Source organism: Hyperolius riggenbachi, chromosome 7 (genome assembly GCF_040937935.1).
Source record: "Hyperolius riggenbachi isolate aHypRig1 chromosome 7, aHypRig1.pri, whole genome shotgun sequence".
In the NCBI taxonomy this organism is placed as follows: domain Eukaryota; kingdom Metazoa; phylum Chordata; class Amphibia; order Anura; family Hyperoliidae; genus Hyperolius; species Hyperolius riggenbachi.
In genome coordinates, this window is record NC_090652.1 from 180,735,188 (window position 1) to 180,760,497 (window position 25,310).

At 46.6% G+C, this 25,310-nt stretch overlaps 1 protein-coding gene across 1 annotated transcript in view; it reads right to left on the reverse strand.

Moving 5' to 3' along the window:
- Positions 1-25,310, reverse strand: part of COL5A2 (collagen type V alpha 2 chain) — a 1,703,177-nt gene that overhangs the window by 1,173,232 nt on the left and 504,635 nt on the right. Inside the window, exon 10 of the mRNA XM_068247348.1 lies at positions 10,403-10,456. Coding sequence (XP_068103449.1) covers positions 10,403-10,456 — 54 coding nt within the window. The remainder of the gene's footprint in view (positions 1-10,402; positions 10,457-25,310) is intronic.

A 25,310-nucleotide genomic window follows, 5' to 3' on the forward strand; every position in this document is an offset into this window, starting at 1 on the left:
GTGCTGGACTTCTTACAATGGCTGTATGGCCAGATTTAGCATAAAGCACTGTAGGCACAAGCCTACAAGTGCCTTATGGAGCACAGGCAGCTTCCCAAATGTCCCCCTTACCAAATGAAAAGCTGAGAGAGTGATCACTGGCAGCCCCACATGCCCTGCCCACTCACATTACGACCACGCCTCATCCTCTGCTGTAGCCAGCATCACGCACAGTGACAGCCAGGCTAGTGTCCTACAGTCTACATGCCTGCTGCCTACAGACAGTACAGCCATGATGAACCATTAAATCTGGGGACACTACCAGTACCAGATGGTCAGCAAGATGCCCACCACAATTTTGGCCATCTGACCATCATATTGTACAGTATGCCTACAGACAGTGTACAGCCAGCTGAACCATCAAATCTGGTGACACTACCAGATGGTCAGCAAGAAATCTTACTGACCATTTGGTAGTGTCCCCAGATTTGATGGCTCACTGCCACTGTACTGTCTGTAGGCATGCAATTTGATGGCCTGCATGTAGTCCAGAATAGTGAGTATCTCGCTGACCATCTGACAGAGAATGAGTGAGGTGGACAAGGGAGTGTTAGTTCTAGCAGATTGGATGGTCAGAGTATGTCAAAAAGGGATGCCTGGAAATGTTGGCGCCCAGTAATCCCAATAGTAAAATATTGGTAAATTTACCAATATTTTACTATTAGGCTGCTTTCTCACCAAGACGTTGCGTTAAGGGGACGTTATAGGGCACATAACGTGCCCCTAACGCAATGCCTGGTGGTGTTGGAGCAGGACGGTACCAAGAGCCGCGTTACAAGCAGCTCTTGGTGCGCCTGCTCTGTCGGAGGCGCTGCGGAGACCACGTGAGCGGAGCTCTCCGCATCACGTGGTCCCGCCAGCCAATCAGCGGCCGCTCCAAGAAGTAAACACTGCAAGTGCAGTGAATGTCAAGTAGCCATGTGCCTGGCTACGTAGCGCCTCCTCTTCGCCCCTGAAATAATAAAAAAAAAAAACTATACTGAGCATGTGCAAACAGTCTAACGTGGCTTAAGCCGCTAGAACACACAGTATGCTGCACTCCAAACGAACGTGCAGCGTTACTGTGTAACGTAACGCAACGTGCGCACTGTGAACAGCCCATTGACTTTTCATTGCTGTGTGGTGGGGTGCGTTACAGGCTGCACGAACGTGCGCCTGTAACGTCTCACTGTGAAAGCAGCCTAAAAGTGTAAAAATTATAGTAAAATATCGGTATTACATACTGATATTTTACTACACCTAAACCTAAGCCTATTCTCACACTGAAACCCCCACTACTGATGACTAACCTTAACCAACTCCCGCCCCACGCCTAACCTAAACCGTGCCAACCAGGGTTGCTCTCCAAATTCGCGAATTCGAATACTACCCATCATCACGGGTAGATTTTCATGCTTGCCGAATTAGAATTTGAATAGCTATCCTGCTCCCGAATTTGAAGTCGAATTTTCCCGAATAGTGCCCTCGAATTCGGCCGTGATCATGGGTTTTAACCCATGATCACGAATTCGGCTTCGGTATCCAGGTGATGACGTCATTGGGCCAATCAGAAGGCCCCTAGCCGAGGCACTAGCAACCAATCAGAGGAGGGGAGCCTGGCCCTCCCCTCCTCTACCCTCCTCTATATAAGGCGGCGGCCATGTTGCGGAGCCCGTCCTTGCTGTGTGACTGAGCGGTACTGAGAGCATCTCCAGTGCTGCTGCGTGTCTGAGCAAGTGTTTTTCACCAGTTAAACCTAGAAATTTACATCCTGAACACATTCTAAGCCCATATATTATATTGCTGTTTAGTTAGATAGTGATTTGAGTGTTATAGTTCAGTCAGCTAGTGTAGTGTATACTGTATACTGTGCTAGGCTAGTGTTAGGTCTGTGTGCAGGCGAGGCCTGCTAGCCTAGGTAGCCTTAGCCTAATACTAGCTTAGGTTAGGGATTATAGTTAGTACTATTTTACTTAATTTCTACTGTTGTTAGTCGTTGAGTTTATTAGCTTCAGTACAGTGTTAGTTACTGTACACGCCAGCATCTATTGTGATCTGTGACTGCCTGTCTGTCACATCTCTGCCTGACCCTATTGATTGCGTCCGAGTGTGACAGACTTTGATGTTAGTTATCGACTACTGTAGACTACACTACAGCACCATTGCCAAAGCCACTGCCGGCAGATCTGTGACTGGTCCGCCGCCAGCCACTGACTGCAGAGTTGTGAAGGAGGGAGCAGAGGCACAGCAGCAGCATGTTGCGCCCATCTTTGCCTTGGGTCGTCGCCCCCGGCCCACTGCAGAGAGTCACAGGCTGTGGTGGAAATGATGGCGGAGCAGCAAGCCACCGTTTCCAGCCAGACCTCCAGCGCCAGTGACACCAGTGCCACCACCAGCACTCCGGTCCGCAGCAGCAGCCACCCTACACCACTGCTTGAGGTCACTTCGACCCCAGCGGCCAGCCTGCCCTCACTGAGCGCGCTCTTTACACCCGGGACCGCGAGCCAGTTGATGGATGTGGTTGGCCACTATGATGAGGAAATGTTGGGGAAATGCAAGGAGGAGGAGTAAATTTCAGGAGGAGGAGGAGGGGCCTGATGCTGGGGATGTTGAGGCAGAGGAGTTGGTTGAGGGCTCAGAGGAGATGTTTGGGGGTGAGGATGATGAGGTGAGGGACCATCCCTATGTGCCACCACCAGCACAGTTGGGTGAAGGCAGCACGTCATCGGAGGAGGAGGCATTTACGGCACAGAGGCGCGGCAGCAGCAAGGCGGCCAGCACAGGGCGTTGAAGGCAGGATCCAGAGCCTGCTGCTTCAGCCGCTACCACCACCACCCGCACCAAAGCTCCTCCCCAAAAAAAGAAGCCCTCCAAAGCCAAAAAAGCTACTCAGCCCTCAAGCGGGAAGGGCAAGTTAAAATCCCCAGTCTGGCAGTACTTCACTGTGTGCGAAGATGACAAGACCCATGCCGTTTGCCACAGTTGCGATGCCCGCCTGAGCAGGGGTCGCGATCTCAACAAGTTGGGTACCTTGTACCTGCAGACCCACTTGGAGACAAAACATTTTGAGGACTACAGTGACTATATAAAGGTGAAGGACAGTGGCGCAGGCAGTGGTCAGAGCCAGACAGCCACTGCACAGACTTCAGCAGCAGCAGCAACCTACCCTCCTGCTCATCCAGCATCAGCAGCAGGAGCACAGAAAGTCACTGCCCCCCCCCCCCGGCAGCCAGTCCTCAGTGGCCTCATCTGCTCCCTCCACAGTGGCCTCCTCATCCTCCCGTGCAGGCAAACGCCGCCAGACCCTGCTCCGCGAGTCCTTTCTTTCCCGGTGTGACCAAGGTTCTGCCTCCCACCAGCAGGCACATCCGGTGGCTGAACGGGTTGCTTGCCCGGGCCATGTGCTCTCAGCTCCTGCCATTCTCCTTTGTGCAGGAAGGGAGTGACATGAGAATGCTCCTGCAGTATGGGATCCCGGAGTGGCAAATCCCCAGCCGCCACTACTTCTCCCGCACGGCGATCCCAGCACTGCACCGGTTTGCTATGGCGAATGTGGGCTGCTCGCTCGATCACGCCCTGAGTGAGTGGATCCACATAACCATGGACTTCTGGAGCAGCCGTTTTGGGACAGACCGCTACCTGTCCTTCACGGCTCACTGGGTCAGCCTGGTGGAATGCGCCAGCGAGGAAGCAGCAGGTCCATCCACGGGAGCATCAGCAGCAGCAACGGCACCAGTCGTCCACTATGTGGTGCCACCACGTGGGGTCAGGGGAGAAGCAGCAGCTCCCGCCGCCAAGCGACCCCGCATCAACAGCAGCGTTAAGGCCCGCCACTGCCAAGTGCTGCTGGAGATGAGAAGCCTGGGGAAAACCAGCCTGACAGCAGCCAACGTGCTCCGCTACCTGAGGGAGCAGGAGAAGACATGGCTGACCCCCAGAGGCCTGAGAGTCGGATTGGTGGTGTCCGACAATGCGGTAAACCTGCTGGCTGCCATCAGCAGGAGAGACTTGACCCACGTCCCCTGCTTGGCCCATGTCCTGAACCTGGTGGTGCAGAAGTTGATGCGCACATACCAGGGGATGGAGGATCTGTTGGAAGCGGCTCGGAAAATTGTTCGCAGTTTCCGGCGCTCAGTCGCTGCCGCAGCAAACCTGGCCAACATTCAGCAGCACGAGGGCCTGCCACGACACCGGCTTGTGATTAATGTGGCAACTCGCTGGAATTTCACCCTGGCGATGTTGGAGCGGCTGGTTGAGCAGAGGAGGGCTGTCCACCGCTACATCGTTGAGGCCACTGTCGCCGGCACCACCAAACTCCAGCTCATCTCCAACGCGCAGTGGGGGCAGATGCAGCAGGTCTGCTTGGTGTTGGCTCCCTTCCTGCAGGGAACCAACCTGGTGAGCGAGGAACGGGCATCCCTCTACCAGTGGGTGCCCTTTGTTTGTCTGCTGGACAGGGCACTGTGTGATTTGATGGATGTGGGAGAGGAGGCCCTGAAGCAGCTGGAACAGCAGCCGCCTGCGCGGTCCACTTCTGCGCAGGAATTTGAGTTGTTGGAGGAGGAAGAGGAGTTGGAGGTGCTAGATGTTGCTGTTGAGGGGGAACAGCGGATCGCAGCAGCAGTGGTGAGAGGGTGGAGAGAGGAGGAAGAGGCTCAGGGGCCAGAGGAGGAGGACAGCGAACTTGAGGCACTGACCCTGATGTCTCTGCTGGATGGACCGCCCTGTTCACCATGGCAAGGCACATGCTGCGGCGCCTGCGCACAGCTAACCTCAATCAACAACTACTAGTTGCAGATTCCCTGGGTTTTCTGGATGTAGGCACTTAACTCTCCCTAGGTCTATAGACTATAGGCTATGCCTTACAGACATATATCGCCTTCTCCCCAATGACTGAATTAATGACACCTTTTTGCTGTGTGAATGAAGTTTATATGCTAACAAGGTTCTTATAAGATGGAAAGATGCTGGGTTTCTTATACTTTGGTTTTTATTAAGGTTGATGTTAGTTTTGTTAGGGACAGTGTTTCCCCTCTTTACCAGAGGGACTGATTGAACTGTCCCTACTGTTCTAGTTTAACGGTTATAAGATGACCACACATTAAGGTTTAATTGTTTGTATGGTTATAGCAATTTAATTAATATTATCCAATCTTTGCCTAAAACCTCACTGTCTCTACTTAAGCTAGGACTTTTTATTTTGTAGTAAAATGTTGAAAAAGTTATAGTTACATAGTTATTTGGGTTGAAAAAAGACATACGTCCATCGAGTTCAACCAGAGAACAAAGTACAACACCAGCCTGCTCCCTCACATATCCCTGTTGATCCAGATGAAGGCGAAAAACCCTTACAAGGCACGGTCCAATTAGCCCCAAATGGGAAAAAAACTCCTTCCCAACCCCAGATGGCAATCAGATAAAATCCCTGGATCAACATCATTGAGCATTACCTAGTAATTGTAGCCATGGATGTCCTTCAACGCAAGGAAAGCATCTAAGCCCCCTTTAAATGCAGGTATAGAATTTGCCATAACTACTTCCTGTGGCAATGCATTCCACATCTTAATCACTCTTACAGTAAAGAACCCTTACCTAAATAAATGGCTAAAACAATTTTCCTCCATGCGCAGATCATGTCCTCAAGTCCTTTGAGAAAGCCTAGGGACCAAAAGCTCACCCGCCAAGCTTTTATGGATGACATTTATACGAAAAGTACTTATGGAAGCGGAATGTAAACTGGTTCATGTACCTATTTGACTTATTATAAGAACTGCTTGTTATATTTTCTACAATTCTCCAAATAAAAATTATAAAAAAAAAAAAAAGAAAACTCAGCACACCTGAGTGGCTAGGACAGAGTGCATGGATACCAGTAGCGAATAAACTAACCAAATATGCCTCTCCTTTTGATGTAAAGGTTTAGCTAATGTTAGAGATGATTTTAAAGACTTCACTCTTAAAAAATGTAGGTTGAAAAAAATTATGCTAGAAGTTCATTTATGCAATCCATACAAAGGCTAGCATGAAAGAGAAACTTGAATATGAATTGAATGTATTCAAAAGACAGTGTCTTGGGTCTGTTGATTGTATGGAAAGTGCTGCAGACAATGCACAAGTGTTGGAAGGAAAGCATACTATGGTTGTATCTGAATGTCCAGAGAAAGACAATAGATGCAGTACCTGCAGGCAGGATGAAGCACAGAATGGGGGGAAAGGTGATTGTGTTAAGCCAGCGTCAGGTAGTGAGGAAAACTTTTTTTAGCCTGACTGGAGATTTAGACCAGAAGAAGAATGCAAAAACCTCTCCTGGATCGTGAAAGATTTTTTAAAAATCCTGAAGTCGTCAGAGTTGTGCAAGTTTTTAAGCCCTGTAAGGGTGGGATTATGAAAAGTACCTAGAAGACAGATATGGAGAGAATGCTTTAATGCTGGGGTTCCTAGGCAGGAAATTGATGGTGTCCCCACACCAACTTTGCTGAAGAGGTGGAAGGATCTGCAGAAGTCCTCTCCAAATCAGCGTGAAAAAAGGGCGGCAGGAAAAAGGGCACGGCTGGATAACAAAATAGCGCTGGTGGATAACAAAATCTCAATAACGATAAGCATCCTTAACGAAATTGGTTAACGATAAATACAGTTTTTTAAAAAAGATGGGAGTTGATAATGAAAATACATTAACTTTAAAAATCATTAGGTAATTCAACAAAATCATTAGGTAATTCAACAATACAATTCAAAAATCATTAGGTAATTCAACAACTCTACTCTCACACAGAGCCCACCCCTGGTGGTGCCTAAAACTAACCACTCCCCTGGTGGTGTCTAACTTTAACCACCCCCCTGGTGGTGACTAAAACTACACCCCCCCGGTGTTGCCTAACTAACGGCCCCCCGTGTGGTGCCTAACCCTAACCCCTCCCCCTGCTGATGCCTAACCCTAACTACTTCCCCTGCAGAAACACTCTTTTACACATAGAAATAATAACTTTGAAAACTTAAAATCTGTACACACAAACAAAATAATATGACAAAAAGTATAACGTTGCAAGCTTCTAAAATGATAACATACTTCAAAACTTTAATGTTCTAATGTTGTTAACAATACTTATTGGTTGCCCCTTTTTTTCTGCTTTTTTTGCCGTAATAATGATAATTGCATTACAGTCTATGGCGGCGCACGTTTCATCCACTAGCCGCCAGAGTCCTTTTTTCCTGCTACCAAATGAGCATTGTATCAGATGTTTTGCATGTGGCAGATTAGGTCACATAGGAAGATTTTGCTCTGCTATGAGTACCTGTGTGCGGCAAGCAAACAGAAGAACAGGTGGTCCCAGGACCTCAAAGAGAGACATAGAGGTGAACTCTTCATGTTGGAGTATAAAGAAGAGAGAGCTGAATCAAGTTACATTCAGATGGATGTCATATGAAATGAGAGAATTCCAGAAGAAGCAGTTCATTGTGTTAAAATTAGCTAATCACAGATCATGTAATTTCTGTGGTTGTAAGGAACAGTTTATTTACCGTCTTATTTCCTGTTCATAGGCATTAATCTTTGAGGAGGATATGAGCTGTTATGAGAGCTATAGACTGACCAGAACTGTTTGGGATTCAAAGTAGCTAACAAAGACAATTAGCATGATTCAGGGATTGTAATCCGATCGCCCTTACAGAGGGGGTCAGGAGGGATATTTTATTTTCCTTTTTGGAACATATGCCCAAAAGAAGTTTTAGATTTTTTGCCCTCCTCTAGGTCATAAGTTTTAAGAAAATGATAAAGTAAAAAAAACAATAGTGAATTTTCCACAATTAAAGTCAAGAGGTGGACTGTTGTGCTATGACATTTATTGACTTTCCTTGTGTCTATTGTTCCAATATAAAATGAAGCCTGGTCCATGTGCAGCTCATGTGTTACTTCTAACAGCAAGATTGCGGCTGTTGTGCTAGGAGTGGGTGTGACTGAGGTTACAATAGACTACAACAGGTTAGCTGTGGGAGGAGTTGGCTAGGAGATAAGCCAACTCACACATAGGAGAAAGGAAGCTTTTTAGTTTTCCACACATTGAGGCTGAAAGGCCTGCTTCTCTGGAGTTCCTGTGCAAGGAGGGAGCATGTGTGAGCTTGGAAAGGGTAAGTCTCTTCCTCTGTGGGTCCGTGGTCTGAGCAAGATTTTGACGGTGATTGTTGAAAGATAAGTAATTCATTAGTATTTACTTATTATTGTTAAGATTGTATGTGTATGTTTTCCCATTTGTGTTTGCAATTGTACAGTTCTGCTATTGCTTGTATTTTGCATTATCTTAAATCTTTTGCTTTAGTAAACTCAAGTTTCGTGTAACAAGTGTGGGCTTCCTTAGCAACTAAGGTATATTGAACTAGAGTGACCAGACGTCCCGGATTACCAGGGACGCGTCCCGGATTCGGGGTCCGCTGTCCCAGGCAGCATGAGGTCCCGGGAAACGTCCCGCTTTTAACTGCGGGACGTCCCGGCCTCGGGGCTCTGGCCACTGTTACTGCATGAACTGGCAGCGGCGTCTATAGACGCCGTGCTAGTTCATTGGCCGCAGCCCCGCTCCAGCCTCCTTAGTCTCCCAGTGTTCCGACACCGGCAGTCGAGCAGAGCTACGGTAAGATGGCTGCCGAATGCCTGTACTGGAGACTATTTGTGTCTCCAGTACAGGGCTTCGGGCGCCATCTTGCCGTAGCCCTGCTCTGCCTGTCAGCGCAGGAGACTGTAGAAGGAGAAGCAAGGAGCAGGAGCCAGGAGCAGCGCACCAGAGGCCGGCCAGGAGCGAGAGGAGACTTCTGCCAGGTGAGTAATTTTTTTTTCCAGGTGAAATGTGCCCCCATTGCGTTTATTTTGTGCTGAAATGTGCCCCATTGTGTCAGTCAATAGGAGAGAAGGAGGCGGCACTAGTTGCTGCTGGCAGACTTAGTGGGGGTCGGTGGCAAAGCTCGATGTGCCCCCAGACAATAGCAAATGTATGCAACAACAAAAAGGTAGAAAGAGTCCGGGCACCAAGAAGCTGCAGAATCCACGTTTATTTCATCCCCACAAACCGACAGAAAAGGGTGCACAGGGCTGGTCTAACAGCCGTTTCACAAGCACAAAAACACTTGCTTCCTCAGAGGCCTCTGAGGAAGCAAGTGTTTTTGTGCTTGTGAAACGGCTGTTAGACCAGCCCTGTGCACCCTTTTCTGTCGGTTTGTGGGGATGAAATAAACGTGGATTCTGCAGCTTCTTGGTGCCCGGACTCTTTCTACCTTTTTGTTGTTGCAATGTGCCCCATTGTGTTTATTTTGTGCAGAAATGTGCCCATTTTGCATTTATTTTGTGCTGTAGTGTGCCCACATTGCGTTTATTGTGTGCTGAAATGTGCCCATTGCGTTTATTTTGTGCTGAAATGTGCCCACTTTGGGTTTATTTTGTGCTGTAATGTGCCTCATTGCGTTTATTTTGTGCTGAAATGTGCCCATTGCGTTTATTTTGTGCTGAAATGTGTCCACTTTGGGTTTATTTTGTGCTGTAATGTGCCCACTTTGCGTTTATTTTGTGTTGAAATGTGCCCCATTGCGTTTATTTTGTGCTGAAATGTGCCCACTTTGCGTTTATTTTGTGCTGTAATGTGCCCACATTGCGTTTATTTTGTGCTGAAATGTGCCCACATTGCGTTTATTTTGTGCTGAAATGTGCCCACATTGCATTTATTTTGTGCTGTAATGTGCCCACATTGCGTTTATTTTGTGCTGAAATGTGCCCCATTGCATTTATTTTGAGCTGAAATGTGCCCACATTGCGTTTATTTTGTGCTGAAATGTGCCCACATTGCGTTTATTTTGTGCTTTAATGTGCCCACATTGCGTTTATTTTGTGCTGAAATGTGCCCACATTGCGTTTATTTTCTGGTGTCTGGGGTAACTGTTGCTGCATTTATTATTTAATGGTCATAGTTGGCTATGTTTGCTGCTTTGGGGTTACGGTATTCTATTAAATAGCATCACACAGTTTCTGCACACCCATGATGCGAATCCGCGTTTGACCGCATCATGGCGTAAACACTGCTTTCTTACGCCTCACTGTTACCACATTATGTTAGCTCCGCCCATACAATGTCATGGCCATGCCCATTTTTTGGCGTGGCGCAGCCCCCAGTTTTTCAGCGCGGCACGCATCCCCCCATTTTTTGGCGTGCGCCGCAGCCCCCCCCCCCCGTCCCGTCCCAGGTTGAACTGACAAAAATCTGGTCACTCTAATTGAACTAGCGTATCAAACCTTGCTTTGTGTACCATTAACACTAACCTATTGGTTTATTTGGATTTTTATGTCTACCTCCAGTTTACATGACAAAGTTGATAACTTGTTTCACTAGTTAATGTAAAAGTTACTTACAGTGGATCCTGGGAAGCCAGTTTCACCAGTTTGCCCAGATCTTCCTGCTTCACCCTAAAAATATAAAGAAACAAGATTAATAATTACAACAAAAATGCCATAAGCAGCCCCAATAAGGTGTATATTTTCAACATTCCTAACAAATTATTTACAAAAATATGGGCGTTTTCACTTTAGTGAGAGGCTGTAGACATTACAGGTACTGCAGTTAGTAAAATCCACAGGTGTAAAGGTCTTGCTTCTAGAGTAGGAATGTCCAAACATCCCGAGTTCGCCTCCGTGAAAGTTGAGCGTTCACGAACCAATACTTTGCGGCAAGCCCCTTTGACTTTAATGGCAAGGCAGACTTCTGAAATCTTCAGAGCATCTCTGCAGCCACAATTTCTTTAAAAATGGTATACAAAGTGTACCCATGTTCCGCAGAAATTACGTATGTTGTGCAGAGGCTTTTGTCACAGGCAAAGCTGTCCTGCACCACCATCAGCACCCAGCATGTCATATGGTCCTTCTTCATTTGGCTTTACCCAAACAAAAAATGATTATTATTACCCTGGTTTATGTTACTTACTTCTGGTCTCTGTCTTATACAGAGACCGAAATTTAAATATTTATTGGCCAGGTAATTGTGCATTTTTTACGGCCTCTGTCTCATACAGAGGTTGAAAGAAAATATTTATTCGGCAGGTAATTGCCCAATTTTGCTGGCCTCTGTCTCATACAGATGCTGAAATTTAAATATTTATTCAGCAGGTAACTGCCCAATTTTATGGCCTCTGTCTCACACAGAGTCTGAAATTATAATACTTATTCCGCAGGTTTTTTATTTTTTTTATTTTTATGGCCTCTGTCTCATACAGACAGTGGTTGCACATTTTCTAGGCAGATAAACAGTACATGTCATTCCATCACCTGGTCAGTTGGGTGCAAGGTGTGCCAAATGATGGCTCACCCTGATGCCGATGAAATACCGTGTGGCTTTAAATACTGTTGACTCTCTGAGTCATGGCAACTAGGAGGGAGGAGTAATTTGTGATTAGTGTTGATCAAACACCCAGATATTCGGGCAAAAAATATAAAGGCTCGGCCGAACATGATCCGGGATATTCGGGATATTTGGTCGAACATCGAGCCTAATTGAAGTCAATGGGGACCCGAGCATGCCTGCTTTGCAGGCTTGAAAAAACTTGCAAAATGAGGGAAACATCTGCAAAATGGGTTGGAAATAGTGAGGGGGCATTTACACATATATCTTAGGCTCAGATTAAAAGCAGGTACTCTTGTTTGCAGAGCAGTGCGCCAATTATACTTGACTGCCAATAAAACAAATAAAACTCCCAAATAAAGGCATACGTGTATGGGGAAAAACTGCACGCTTAAGGCCAATGCAGTTTATCACCATGCAATTTTACATTTTATACAAATGAGATCCTGAAAAGCTGTCCTAGTACCAATGGGACTGACAACACTAACCCAGCACACATGATGGAAGAGGAGGTACAGGAGAACAAGGCCACGCTTTGTGACACAACCCAGTCCTTGCATAAGCACAAAATGCAGGCTTAAAGCAATGCATTTTGTCGCCATGCATTGATAAATATAATAGAAATGAGATATTCCTGAAAAGGAGTCCTACCAATGGGACCGGCAACGCTAACCCAGCACACATGATGGAAGAGTAGGTACAGGAGAACAAGGCCACGCTTTGTGACACAACCCAGGCCTTGCATGAGGACAAAATGCAGGCTTAAAGCAATGCATTTTGTCGCCATGCATTGATAAATATAATAGAAATGAGATATTCCTGAAAAGGAGTCCTACCAATGGGACCGGCAACGCTAACCCAGCACAGATGATGGAAGAGGAGGTACAGGAGAACAAGGCCACGCTTTGTGACACAACCCAGGCCTTGCATGAGGACAAAATGCAGGCTTAAAGCAATGCATTTTGTCGCCATGCATTGATAAATATAATAGAAAAGAGATATTCCTGAAATGAGTCCTACCAATGGGACCGGCAACGCTAACCCAGCACACAGGATGGAAGAGGAGGTACAGATGAACAAGGCCACGCTTTGTGACTCAACCCAGGCCTTGCATGAGGACAAAATGCAGGCTTAAAGCAATGCATTTTGTCGCCATGCATTGATAAATATAATAGAAATGAGATATTCCTGAAAGCAGTCCTGCCAATGGGACCGGCAAGGCTAACCCAGCACACAGGATGGGAGAGGAGGTACAGGAGAACAAGGCCACACTTTGTGACACAACCTAGGCCTTGCATGAGGACAAAATGCATGCTTAAAGTGAAACCGAGGTTATGGTGGCCATACATGGTACAATAAAAACTTTCGATTATCCCATTTATTCGATCTAAATAATCGAATCGAATGAAAGTTGAAAATATATTTTTTTTTTATCAAGAAATTCGAACGATTATCCCGTTTTTTTGAGAAAAATCAGATCGGACATGCTGGAAAAATCTTTATATTCGATCTAACGGAATAATCGAACTAAATTATCTAATCAAAAAAAAATGAAAAATTGTACCATGTATGGGCACCCTTAAGGTGTCCATACATGGTACAATTTTTCAATTAGATAATTTAGTTTGATTATTCCATTAGATTGAATATAAAGATTTTTCCAGCATGTCCGATCATTTTTCCAGAAAAAACGGGTAATCGTTCGAATTTCTTGATCGAAAAAAAAAATATTTTCAACTTCCATTCAATTCGATCATTTAGATCGAATAAACGGGAAAATCGAACGTTTTTATTGTACCGTGTATGGCCACCATTAGAGTTCCTTTTAAGCAACACCAGTTGCCTGGTTGTCCTGCAGATCCTCTGCCTCTAATACGTTCAGGCATAGACCCTGAACAAGCATGCAGCAGAGCAGGTGTTTCTGACAATAATGTCCGACCTGGCAAGATTACCTGCATACTTCTTTCTGGTTTAATTCACACACCACTGCATCCAAATAGATCATTATGGCTGCCAGGTAACTGGTATAGTTTAAAACGAAATAAATATGGCAACCTCCATCTCATTCTCACCTCAGGTTCACTTTAAACCAATGCATTTTGCCGCCATGCATTGATAAATATCACACAAAGCAGATATTCCTGAAAAGCAGTCCTATTCCTATCTGGGACCAGCAACACTAACCCAGCACAGATGTTCATGGTGCTTGGTCGGGGGGTGTTGCGAAGTTGTTTCCAATCCACAATTTATTCATTTTAATTTGTGTCAGACGGTCTGCATTTGCTGTGGAGAGGCGGATACGCCTATTTGTAACGATGCCTCCGGCAGCACTGAAACAACGTTCGAACATAACGCTGGCAGCAGGGCAAGCCAGCACCTCCATTGCGTCCAGTGCCAGTTCGTGCCAGGTGTCTAGCTTAGAGACCCAATAATTAAAGGGGACTGATGGGAACACGGCTACACCATCTGGCATGTAGTCCTTGACCATGCTCTGCAGGTGAGCGGTTTTGGAGGTGGAACTGCGCGAATGCCATAGCTCCCAACTGTCCCTCTTTTGGAGGGACAGTCCCTCTTTGGGAGCCCAGTCCCTCTGTCCCTCTTTCCCTCTCATTTGCCCCAGCCTCACCACCACTGCCAGCAGCAGCCACAGTGTCCCAGCCTCACCACTGCCAGCAGCAGCCACAGAGCCCCTGCCTCACCACTGCCAGGCATTGGCAGCCAGCAGCCACAGTGCCCCAGCCTCACCACTAGCAGCAGCCACAGTGCCCCTGCCTCACCACTGCCTGCAGGCACTGCCAGCAGCCACTGTGCCTATTTTCCATCGGGGAAAAGTTGTGCCCATAAAAAAAACAGTTTATTGAATTTTACTGTTTCTTATTGTTGAAAAAAACAACAGTACTTTCAGTGCCAACTGGGAACAGTTGTGCCCATAAAAAAACACAGTTTATTGAATTTTACTGTTACTTAGTGTTTAAAAAAAACCCAGTACTTTCAGTGCCAGCTGGGAACAGTTGTGCCCATAAAAAAACACAGTTTATTGAATTTTAGTGTTGCTTTTTGTTGAAAAAAAAAAGTACTTTCAGTGCCAGTTGGGAACAGTTGTGCCCATAAAAAACACAGTTTATTGAATTTTATTGTTGAAAAAAAAAACAGTACTTTCAGTGCCAGCTGGGAACAGTTGTGCCTATAAAAAACCACAGTTTATTGAATTTTACTGTTGCATATTGTTGAAAAAAAAAACAGTACTTTCAGTGCCCGCTGGGAACAGTTGTGCCCATAAAAAAACAGTTTATTGAATTTTACTGTTGCTTAGTGTTGAAAAAAAACAGTACTTTCAGTGCCGGCTGGGAACAGTTGTGCCCATAAAAAAAAACACAGTTTACTGATTTTTACTGTTGCTTAGTGTTGAAAAAAAACCAGTACCTTCAGTGCCAGCTGGGAACAGTTATGCCCATAAAAAAAACACAGTTTACTGAATCTTACTGTTGCTTAGTGTTGAAAAAAACCCAGTACTTTCAGTGCCAGCTGGGAACAGTTGTGCCCATAAAAAACAGTTTTGTAATGATCTGCTCTGCTGTCTGCGCAGGTAGGCAGCTGTTTGACCATTTTGTAGGTCTGAGTGCTGCAGGTCCCTGGAAAGGAGACCTGTCTACACTCTGCAACTTGCTGAGTTGCTGCTCTGGTGAGGAATTTGCATCCACTTGGTATGCAAATTTCTTAGCTGCTTCCTTTGATGGCTTGTGGTATAAATACCATTTCCTCCCTGAATTCCCTGCTGGTCATGATGGTTTGTTCCTGCTAATTTACCTGGAGTCTCAGCCTTTGCTAATTCTTTGCTAAGATTATCTTAGAGTAATTCCTTGGGAGTGCACTAAGCATTCCTTCTAGCGTAGTCAGGTTGTATTATCTGTATTGCCTTGTACTGTCTGTCTGTTGCGATTGTCTTGTTGCCAGCAGCAGTCGACAGGAAATCATTCTGTCTGTTGGGATTGCATTCGCCCTAGCGGTAGCGGCGGTGGTTCCTTCTATACTCTGTCTTAAGGGTGCAAGCCAGAGCAGCGGTTGCTACTGGTTGCTCCATCTGTCTGTCTGGATCGCATCCGCCCTAGTGGTAGTGGCGGTGGTTCCTTCTGTACTCTGTCTGGGAGTGTAAGCCAGAGCTGCGGTTGCTACTGGTTACTCCTTCTGTCTGTTTTGTCTGGAACAAATGCTTGCTGTAGGCTCGGTGAGGTAACCGTTTAGCAAGCGTTCGCGTTCTCTATTCATTTCCGTGTTTCATTGGTTAGTTTGTCTCTGTTGCGCTTTTCGTGCGGAGACCGCGCCATTAGCGTGCTTTGTCGCTGTTGCGCTTTTCGTGCGGCGACCGCACTTAGCGAGTGCGTTTGTTATTTTCTTTAGTGTTCTGATCATTGTTATTTGCTGTGTCTTTCTTGCTACACTCGTGCTCTGTCTTGCTCGATCTTGTGTCACTGTTGGCAATCGCCACTCTTGCAATTGTGTTCCTACTTGGTTTCCGTTGTTGTGTGTTCACCGTCGCCGGGTGGCGACTAGATTGGTGGACACACATACATTCTGTCTCTGTGCTCACTTTCTCTCTACAGGTGCATTGCAGCAAAGCTGGGTTCTGTTGATTTAGGCGCTTGTGGAGGATTTCCGCAGTGTCAGTGTACATCTTGTGTGGTTGACCACGGAAATAGTTCCAATATCGTTACAGTATGACCAGCCAAACCGAAATTCCCAGTGTAGAGGGAATTTCCGATTTGTACGACTTTTTTCAGGTTTCATTACCCAAAGCAAAAGCATATGTGGATCCTATTATAGGCAGAATTCTACATTATATTAAAGCAGTAAAAAAATGTATGCATGTTTCTGATCCCAACCCGTATTAGTGTTTCTTTGATATAGGGTTGTTTGAGCCTCCATTCGCTCCGTGGGAGATTGGGGCCTTGATTAAGGGGTTTGAATTTGATTTGAAGGCGTTTTGCGATTTTTACATCGCAAAAAGTGAAGAGATTCTTAATGATTGTATTGATTCTGTGTACACTTTGATTGAATCTGATGAGTGTGACGAATGTTTTGTGAATCCGGTGATTTGTGTGTGGCAGATGATTTTGGATGAATTGCACACACACCAACCAATTGATTCCAATAAAGAGACACCGTTATCAGATGATTGTTCCTGCCTTTTTGGGGTAAAGCAAGTGAGTTTAGACACTGTGCGACCTGAAATGAATGGGTGTACCACTGTTGTTGACACCTGTGTGAATTCTGAAAGATTCTCTCCTGCTTGTGTGGAGTTTGAGTCTGTGCGATCTGATGCCTGTTTCTCAGAAGTTCCTGCAGATTGTGATCGGCGTGAGTGTGTCAGTTTGGTCAAAGATATGAAGGATTCTGCCTGCAGTAAAACTAGACTCAGGGAGTCAGTGTTGGTTTCACTAGATATTCCTGTGCATCCTGTTCTTGAAGATGAAATTCAGTCCCAGCATATGGTAAAACCATCCCTGGGACATCTGCCCTGTCCGCAGTAGGTATTTGATGTTCGGCCCTGTAACATGGATAGTTCAGAATCCTTGTCAGAAAACTTGGGAAATGATGCTTCCGAGGTCTTGTTTGATGTTCTGGAGGTCTCCGAGTTCCTCCCAAAGGGTGCAGAACTTTTAGGAGGTGCCTCCTGCCCCGCTGGGCCGTTTGAGGTTTTGCCCACTTCGGTAGGCATTGCTGTTATGCTGACTACTTTTGCAGCTCTTGTGGAGCTTCAGTCATGCGTAGTCAATGCTGAGTTTTGGTTAGATACAATTACAGTTACAGAAACTTCTAAGTCTGAGTCCAAGTCTTCTTTTGAAAGACCAGTACCTGTGACCACTACTCGTGATGATTTTCTGCCTGGTTCTGGTTTTGGTCTTGCCGTGACGGACTCTGAGGCTGGCAGTTCCTCGACATGTCCTGAGGTTTCTCCTGTGTTAGTGTACCCCGATGTGCTCTGTGAGCCGGAATGCCCAAGTGTGTATCGGTTACCAGCATGCTCAGATGCTTCCTCGGTGGAGACATGTTCTGATTTTGCCTGCCTACCTGCATGCCCAGAAGTGGTCCCTGAAAGCCCTGATCTTGATGGTTGTCCTGGTAATCCTGAATCCGGAATTGTCATAGGTTCCATAGGGGTTCTTGATAGTTCTCCATGTGAGCCTGGTGAGCATTCTGGCCTCTTGGGATCTCTGCGGAGCTTCAAAGTGTTCTGGGAGATTCGGGGAGAAATTTTGCTTGGTACCCTGAATGGGATCAACAGTGGCTTTTTGCGTTGAAAGGGACACTTTGAATGGGTATTGTGTGAGGTTTGGTATTTTTGGACGGTCCCTGGAAGGTGGTGGGTATTGCTCGGAGAGTGTCGATGGGTTCTTCTCTGGCATTCACAGTTCTGATGGGTGTTACGCTGAGACTTGTAGTACTGATGGGCATGTTTCGGTGGCTTCTGCTACCGACGAGGTCGGTTTCGAGAGGATTGCCTCTGGAATTGGGCCTTGTCGGGCTGACCCGACCTTCATGAGTGTACAGTCAGATTTTTTTGGAAACGTCAGTTTTGAGAGACATCTGGAAGCCGTCCCTAGAGGGGGGGTACTGTAATGATCTGCTCTGCTGTCTGCGCAGGCAGCTGTTTGACCATTTTGTAGGTCTGAGTGCTGCAGGTCCCTGGAAAGGAGACCTGTCTTCACTCTGCAACTTGCTGAGTTGCTGCTCTGGTGAGGAATTTGCATCCACTTGACATGCAAATTGCTTAGCTGCTTCCTTTGATGGCTTGCAATATAAATACCATTTCCTCCCAGAATTCCCTGCTGGTCATGATGGTTTGTTCCTGCTAACTTACCTGGAGTCTCAGCCTTTGCTAATTCTTTGCTAAGATTATCTTAGAGTAATTCCTTGGGAGTGCACTAAGCATTCCTTCTAGCATAGTCAGGTTGTATTATCTGTATTGCCTTGTACTGTCTGTCTGTTGCGATTGTCTTGTCGCCAGCGGCAGTCGACAGGAAATCGGTCTGTCTGTTGGGATTGCATTCGCCCTAGCGGTAGCGGCGGTGGTTCCTTCTGTACTCTCTTAAGGGTGCAAGCCAGAGCAGCGGTTGCTACTGGTTGCTCCATCTGTCTGTCTGTCTGGATCGCATCCGCCCTAGTGGTGGTGGCGGTGGTTCCTTCTGTACTCTGTCTGGGAGTGTAGGCCAGAGCTGCAGTTGCTACTGGTTACTCCTTCTGTTTGTCTTGTATGGAACGAACGCTTGCTGTAGGCTCGGTGAGGTAACCGTTTAGCAAGCGTTCGCGTTCTCTATTCATTTCTGTGTCTCATTGGTTAGTTAGGGTTGGCGTGTTTTGTCTCTGTTGCGCTTTTTGTGCGGAGACCGCGCCATTAGCGTGCTTTGCCGCTGTTGCGCTTTTTGTGCGGCGACCGCGCTTAGCGAGTGCGTTTGTTAATTTCCTTAGCGTTCTGATCATTGTTATTTGCTGTGTCTTTCTTGCTACATTCGTGCTCTGTCTTGCTCGGTCTTGTGTCACTGTTGGCAATCGCCACTCTTGCGATTGCGTTCCTACTTGGTTTCCGTTGTTGTGTGTTCACCGTCGCCGGGTGGTGACTAGATTGGTGGACACACATACATTCTGTCTCTGTGCTCACTTTCTCTCTACAGGTGCATTGCACCAAAGCTGGGTTGATTTAGGCGCTTGTGGAGGATTTCCACAGTGTCTGCACACATCTTGTGTGCTGACCATGGAAATAGTTCCACAATCGTTACAAGTTTATTGAATTTTACCGTTGCTTATTGTTGAAAAAAAAAAGGAGTACTTTCAGTGCCAGCTGGGAACAGTTGTGGCCATAGAAAACACAGTTTATTGAATTTTACGGTTATTATTATTATTATTATTATTATTCAGTATTTATATAGCGCCGACATATTACGCAGCGCTGTACAATGTATATTTATATATATTGTCACTAACTGTCCCTCAAAGGAGCTCACAATCTAATCCCTACCATTGCCATATGTCTATATTATGTAGTGTATGTGTCGTAGTCTAGGGCCAATTTTTTTTAGGGGGAGCCAATTAACTTATCCGTATGTTTTTGGAATGTGGGAGGAAACCGGAGTGCCCGGAGGAAACCCACGCAGACACGGAGAGCACATATAAACTCTTTGCAGATAGTGCCCTGGCTGGGATTCGAACCAGGGACCCAGCGCTGCAAGGCGAGAGAGCTAACCACTACGCCACTGTGCTTATTGTTGAAAAAAAGCAGTACTTTCCGTGCCAGTTGGGAACAGTTGTGCCCATAAAATTTTTCTTTGTGACAAGTAACAACTACTATGAAGAAATCCAGTGAAAGAGGGAGGGGCAGGTGAAGTGGTGTTTCCCTTGACGGTTCACGTAGAGGCAGTGTTTGCGCACCAAAGAAGAAAACCCACTCAATACCGCCCATCTTGTATGGGCAAAAAACAACCCTCAACAACCCACAAGAATGGGACCAGGTAGTTAATTGGTTGACCTCTCAAGCGTCCAGCAGCTGGTTAAGCACTAGCCCATCCTTGTCAGGCACGAGGTCCTCTGCCAGTTACAAGGAGCCAGTGGGCACAAACGTGACACAACCGGCAGGTACACCATGCACACAACTGCCCCATACCGAGTCTGACCAATTGTTCCACGACACAATGGGATATTTGTAGGATCTATTCTCCCCCCCAGATGTGCAACCTTGCATCTGTGAAAGGTCAATGGAACAGCCATAAGTGTTGTGCATGGATTCACAAGCAGTGGATGCTGAAAATGCATCAATTACTGAAAGGCAAAGCGAGGACGAAGGCACCCAAATCTCACAATGTGCGCAGGAATTTGAATCGCAGGAGGTCTGCCAAGATAAGGAAGAGATGGGATTGAGGTGCGCGGAGGTTGTTCTGAGGAGCTCTAGTCCACTGCACACACATGAGATGGAAGAGGAGGTTACGGACGATGAGTTCACAGACCCAACATGGGAAGCAGGCCATCGCCCTCGAGATAGCACTACAGATGAGTCATCTGAAGAACCCACTGCTGCAAGAGTTTGCGTTGTGCCACAAAGTATTCAGGGAATATCGACCACAACAAGCGCACAAGTGAGACGCAAAAGAGGCATGCGCCAAACTCCCCAGCAAAGCAGTAGGTCTTCAAAAGTCTGGTCTTTTTTTGAAGACAGCAGGGAGGATGTAACCAAGGTGGTTTGCAAGGTGTGCAGGACCACAATGAGCAGGGGAAAAAAATGTCAACCTCACCACCACCAGCATGCGCCGACACGTGGAAGCCAAACATTGCAATCTGTGGGCAGATACACAAGGCCAGGGTACCGGCTTGCTTCCAGCCCCCAGCAACACTGCCTCCGTTTTGGACACCACCAGACCCTCCTCAGCAGCCCAGCCATTACGTGTTGGCTAACCATCAGTACCCAATGTCAGTCGCTGCAGTAGTGCTCTTGACTGTTCCCAGTCATCGACGACAACAACCAACTGCCCTTCAGTGTGCGAGTCTACTGTTCAGTTGTCTGTCCCACAGATGTTGGAGCGCAGGAGAAAATTGCCAGCAAACGACCCCCGGGCCATGGCACTAACAGCCAGCATCGCCAAATTCCTGGCCTGCGAAATGCTGCCATATAGAGTGGTGGAGACAGAGAGCTTCAAATCCATGATGTCGATGGCCATACCACGTTACGTGGTTCCCAGCCGCCACTACTTTGCACGCTGTGCCATGCCACCATTACAGGAGCACGTGGTCGCAAACATCACCCGAAGCCTGAAAAATGAAGTTGTCTGCAAGGTTCACCTCACCATTGACACATGGACGAGTGCGTTTGGCCAGGGTCGGTACATCTCCCTTACGGCGCACTGGGTGAACCTTGTGGAGCCTGAGAGCGACACCTCACCCGCTATGGCACAGGTTTTGCCAACACCTCAAATAGCCGGACCTGCGTCCCTACGAGTTGATGACAGCACCTACCTCTCTGGCTCCTTCTCCTCCACTGCCTCTCCAAACTCTACCTCATCCGGCAGCGCTAGCTCAGCAATAGGTGTGTGGAAGCGGTGCAGCACAGCAGTTGCCATGCGTCAGCAGGCCTTATTAAAGCTGATCTGCCTTGGAGATAAGCAGCACACAGGTGCTGAAATTTGGAAGGGAATACAGGAACAGACCCAGTTGTGGCTGGGACCGCTGGACCTGGAACCAGGCCTGGTTATGTGTGATAATGGGAGCAATCTCATTAGTGCGTTACAGTTGGCAAAGCTGAGACACATCCCTTGCCTGGCCCACGTTCTGAGCCTAGTGGTTCAGCGGTTCCTGAGGACATACCCAGACGTGGTGGATCTTCTGCAGAAGGTGCGACGAGTGGCAAAGCATTTTCGGAAATCCAGTACCGCTTTGGCCGCACTCACCAAGTTGCAGCAGCGATTCGGTCTACCCAACCATCGATTGGTGTGTGATGTCCCCACGCACTGGAATTTGACGCTGCACATGTTAGCACGCCTTTGCGAGCAGAAGAGTGCAGTAGTCCAGTACCTGATGGAGCAGTCCCGACAGGGCCAGTTTAAGCAACAATGGGGCCCCAGGACAAAATAAACCTGGGGGGCCCCCCCAACATATACCCCGGAACAAAAATCGGCATTAGGGGACCTTTTTTGCAGCTGGTATAGTCAGGGTGTGAAGTCCCAATCGGTCGGAGCTCCACATTCTGGCTATCCCAGCCTGCATAAAAAGTTTCAGGAGGGGGGACCCCACATAATTTAAAAAAAAATAAAAAAATTCCCACACTCTAAACATAAAAAAAATGTTGGCAAAATAGGAAAAAATGCCAGGGATCTTCATACAGCCATATTGTGGCTGTATAACGATCCCTGGCCAAAGCGCTGCGGCTGCGTAAGGACCCCCTGGAACCCCGTCAACAAATTTATTGCGCTTTCGTTTAATGCATGTAAAATTACACTACCGCTAGGTTTGCTACTAAAAGTGACATTTACCGCATTTAAAAGTATACTTTTTTCCTTTGAAACTTTAAAATCGATTTTCTCAAAAACCGTAAGGTCTTTTTGAAAAATTGTTTTTTTCCTCTTATTCCTAATGATCTCCTTAACATATCCTGCAAATTTAGGGTTTCTAGCATTTAAGGTGGATTTGCTATTAACCATTAAAGTCGGCAGGTTTTTAAATGTGTATTTTTTTTTTCCTTTGAAACTTTAAAATCGATTTTCTCAAAAACTATAAGGCCGATTTGAAAATTTTTTTTTCCTCTTGTAGCTACTGGGGGCCCCTACAAGCTCTGGGGCCCTGGGGCAGCTGCCGCCTTTGCCTTAATGGTAGCGCCGGCCCTGAGTCCCGAGCCAGTCAGCTGCCAAACTTTTGTGGTTCAGAATGGACCACCATGTTGGACCTCTGCGAAGTCCTCCAAAATTTTGAGCATTCCACGTTGCTTGTGAGCGGTGATAACTCATTAGTCAGCATTACAATACCACTGCAGTGTTTACTGAAGAAATCAATGTTGAAGATCAAGGAAGACGCAATCAGGATGGAAGAGAAGGAATTCAGAGATGACACCGCACAGCGTGATATTATCCACATCAGGCAATCTGCCTCAGGAATTGCTGGACCCTTGTATGATGAAGAGGACGAGGAACAGCTGGAGTTGGAGCAGGACATGGATGCCTCCACTGCCGAGGGACATGGCCGTGCACGTTTGACTTCCACAATTCAGCGGGAATGGGCAGGAGAAGACGAGGAAGAAGGTGGGCATGATGCTGGTGATGGTGCATCACAAGCAAGCACCGAACATGATGATGATGACGAGCAACCTGTTGGGACTCTGGCACACATGGCTCAGTTCATGTTAGGCTACATTGAACACGACCCGCGCATTGTCCGAATTCTGGCGGACATTGAGTACTAGGTTTATACCCTTCTGGATCCATGGTACAAAGAAAATTTTCCAACATTGATTGAAGAAAGTGTCAGACAGGTAAAAATGCAAGAGTACCAGAAGGCCCTTGTGGAAAAATTGGTGAGGAGATTTGCATCCTCCTCCAGCCACGCCGACAGACTGATTTCTGCTAACCTAGGACTAGGAGGGGAGCAAAGAACAACACAAGTTGCAGCTAGTGCCCACAAGGGAATGGTATCGGCAGTGTCCAAGGTGTGGCAAAGTTTTCTGACACCCAGGCAGCAGCCCACAGAACAGCATTCGCATACCTCCCAACTTTTTGAGATGAGAAAGAGGGATACTTAAGCCACGCCCCTGGCACACCCCTAAACACGCCCCCAGCAAACCCCTAGTTGCGCATACCATAAAGATTTCAAAAGAAAAATATGTTGTTTTATAATTCGAACCAAACTGGTCCTTTCTATTCTGGTTCATTTTCCTTCATATTAACATTTTAAAATGAGTAATTTATAAATTTAAAGGATGGGAATAAAGTTTAGAGTCAATCAAACACATTTTTTGTAGATAAATATATATATTTAAATAGAAAGAGGGACAAAGTCTATAAAGAGGGACAAATGAGAGGGAAAGAGGGACAGGGCTCCCAAAGAGGGACTGTCCCTCCAAAAAAGGGACAGTTTGGAGCTATGGCATTCGCGCAGTTCCACCTCCAACACCGCTCGCCTGCAGAGCGGTGTTGGAGGACTACATGTCAGATGGTGTAGCCGTGTTCCCATCAGTCCCCTTTAATTATTGGGTCTCTAACTGTGATTTAACAGTATAACTTAAAGGTAGTGGGCTTGAGTTTCTTCCCAAAACACAGGTGACCCTAATTAGACAAAGCGCCCCCCCCCCCCCCAAAAAAAAAAAAATCCCCAGCACACATAATAAAGCAAATACCATATATAAATACATCAGAGGGCAATACAAAAGCTTGGCAGATGAGCTTTTTGCCCCCAAGGTTGTATGACAGACAAGAGGACATGATTTGCGTGTGGAGGAAAAAAGTTTTTGCCATCTATTTAAAAAGGGGTCCTTCACAGAGGGAGTGGTTAAAATCTGGAACATCTTACCTCAGAAGTATTTATGGCAAACTCTATATCTGCATTTAAAGAAGGCTTTGATGCTTTCCTTGCACTGAAGAGTATCCATGGCTATAATTATTAGGTAATTCCCAGAAGAGTTGATCCAGGGATTTATCTGACTGCCATCTGGAGTTGGGAAGGAATTGTTCCCTTTTAAGGCTAATTGGGCCAGTATTTATGGCAAACTCTATATCTGCATTTAAAGAAGGCTTTGATGCTTTCCTTGCACTGAAGAGTATCCATGGCTATAATTATTAGGTAATTCCCAGAAGAGTTGATCCAGGGATTTATCTGACTGCCATCTGGAGTTGGGAAGGAATTGTTCCCTTTTAAGGCTAATTGGGCCAGGCCTTGTAAGGTTTTTTGCCTTCCCCTGGATCACCTGGGATATGTGCAGGTTCAGGATGGTGTTTTATTTAATTTATTTTTTTATATTTTTTTTTCTGTTTGGACTTGATGGACGAATGTCTTTTTTCAACCAAACTAACTTTGTAACACTGGTTGCTGCTGCTGGGGTGGGCAGAGCATGCTTAGAAAATGCAGGGTCCTCTGTTGGAGTGGTTAAGTGGGTAGAGAATGCTTGGTGGAACATGCTGGGATGGGTAGGTGGGTAGAGCATGCTTGGTGCTGGGGTGGAACATGCTGGGGTGCTGCTGTTGGGGTGGGTAGAGCATGCCTAGTGCTGGGGTGGAACATGCTGAGCACATGCTCAGCAATCGGGAACCACTCCTCCCCATCACCAGGATGGCTTAAAGAACCCAGCAGCAGCGCACCGCTGCTGCTGGGTTCTTTAAGCCATCCTGGTGATGGGGAGGAGTGGTTCCCGATTTCCTTATTCCCTCCCCCTATGGCCCCAACTCCTTTGCTAAGGCAGAG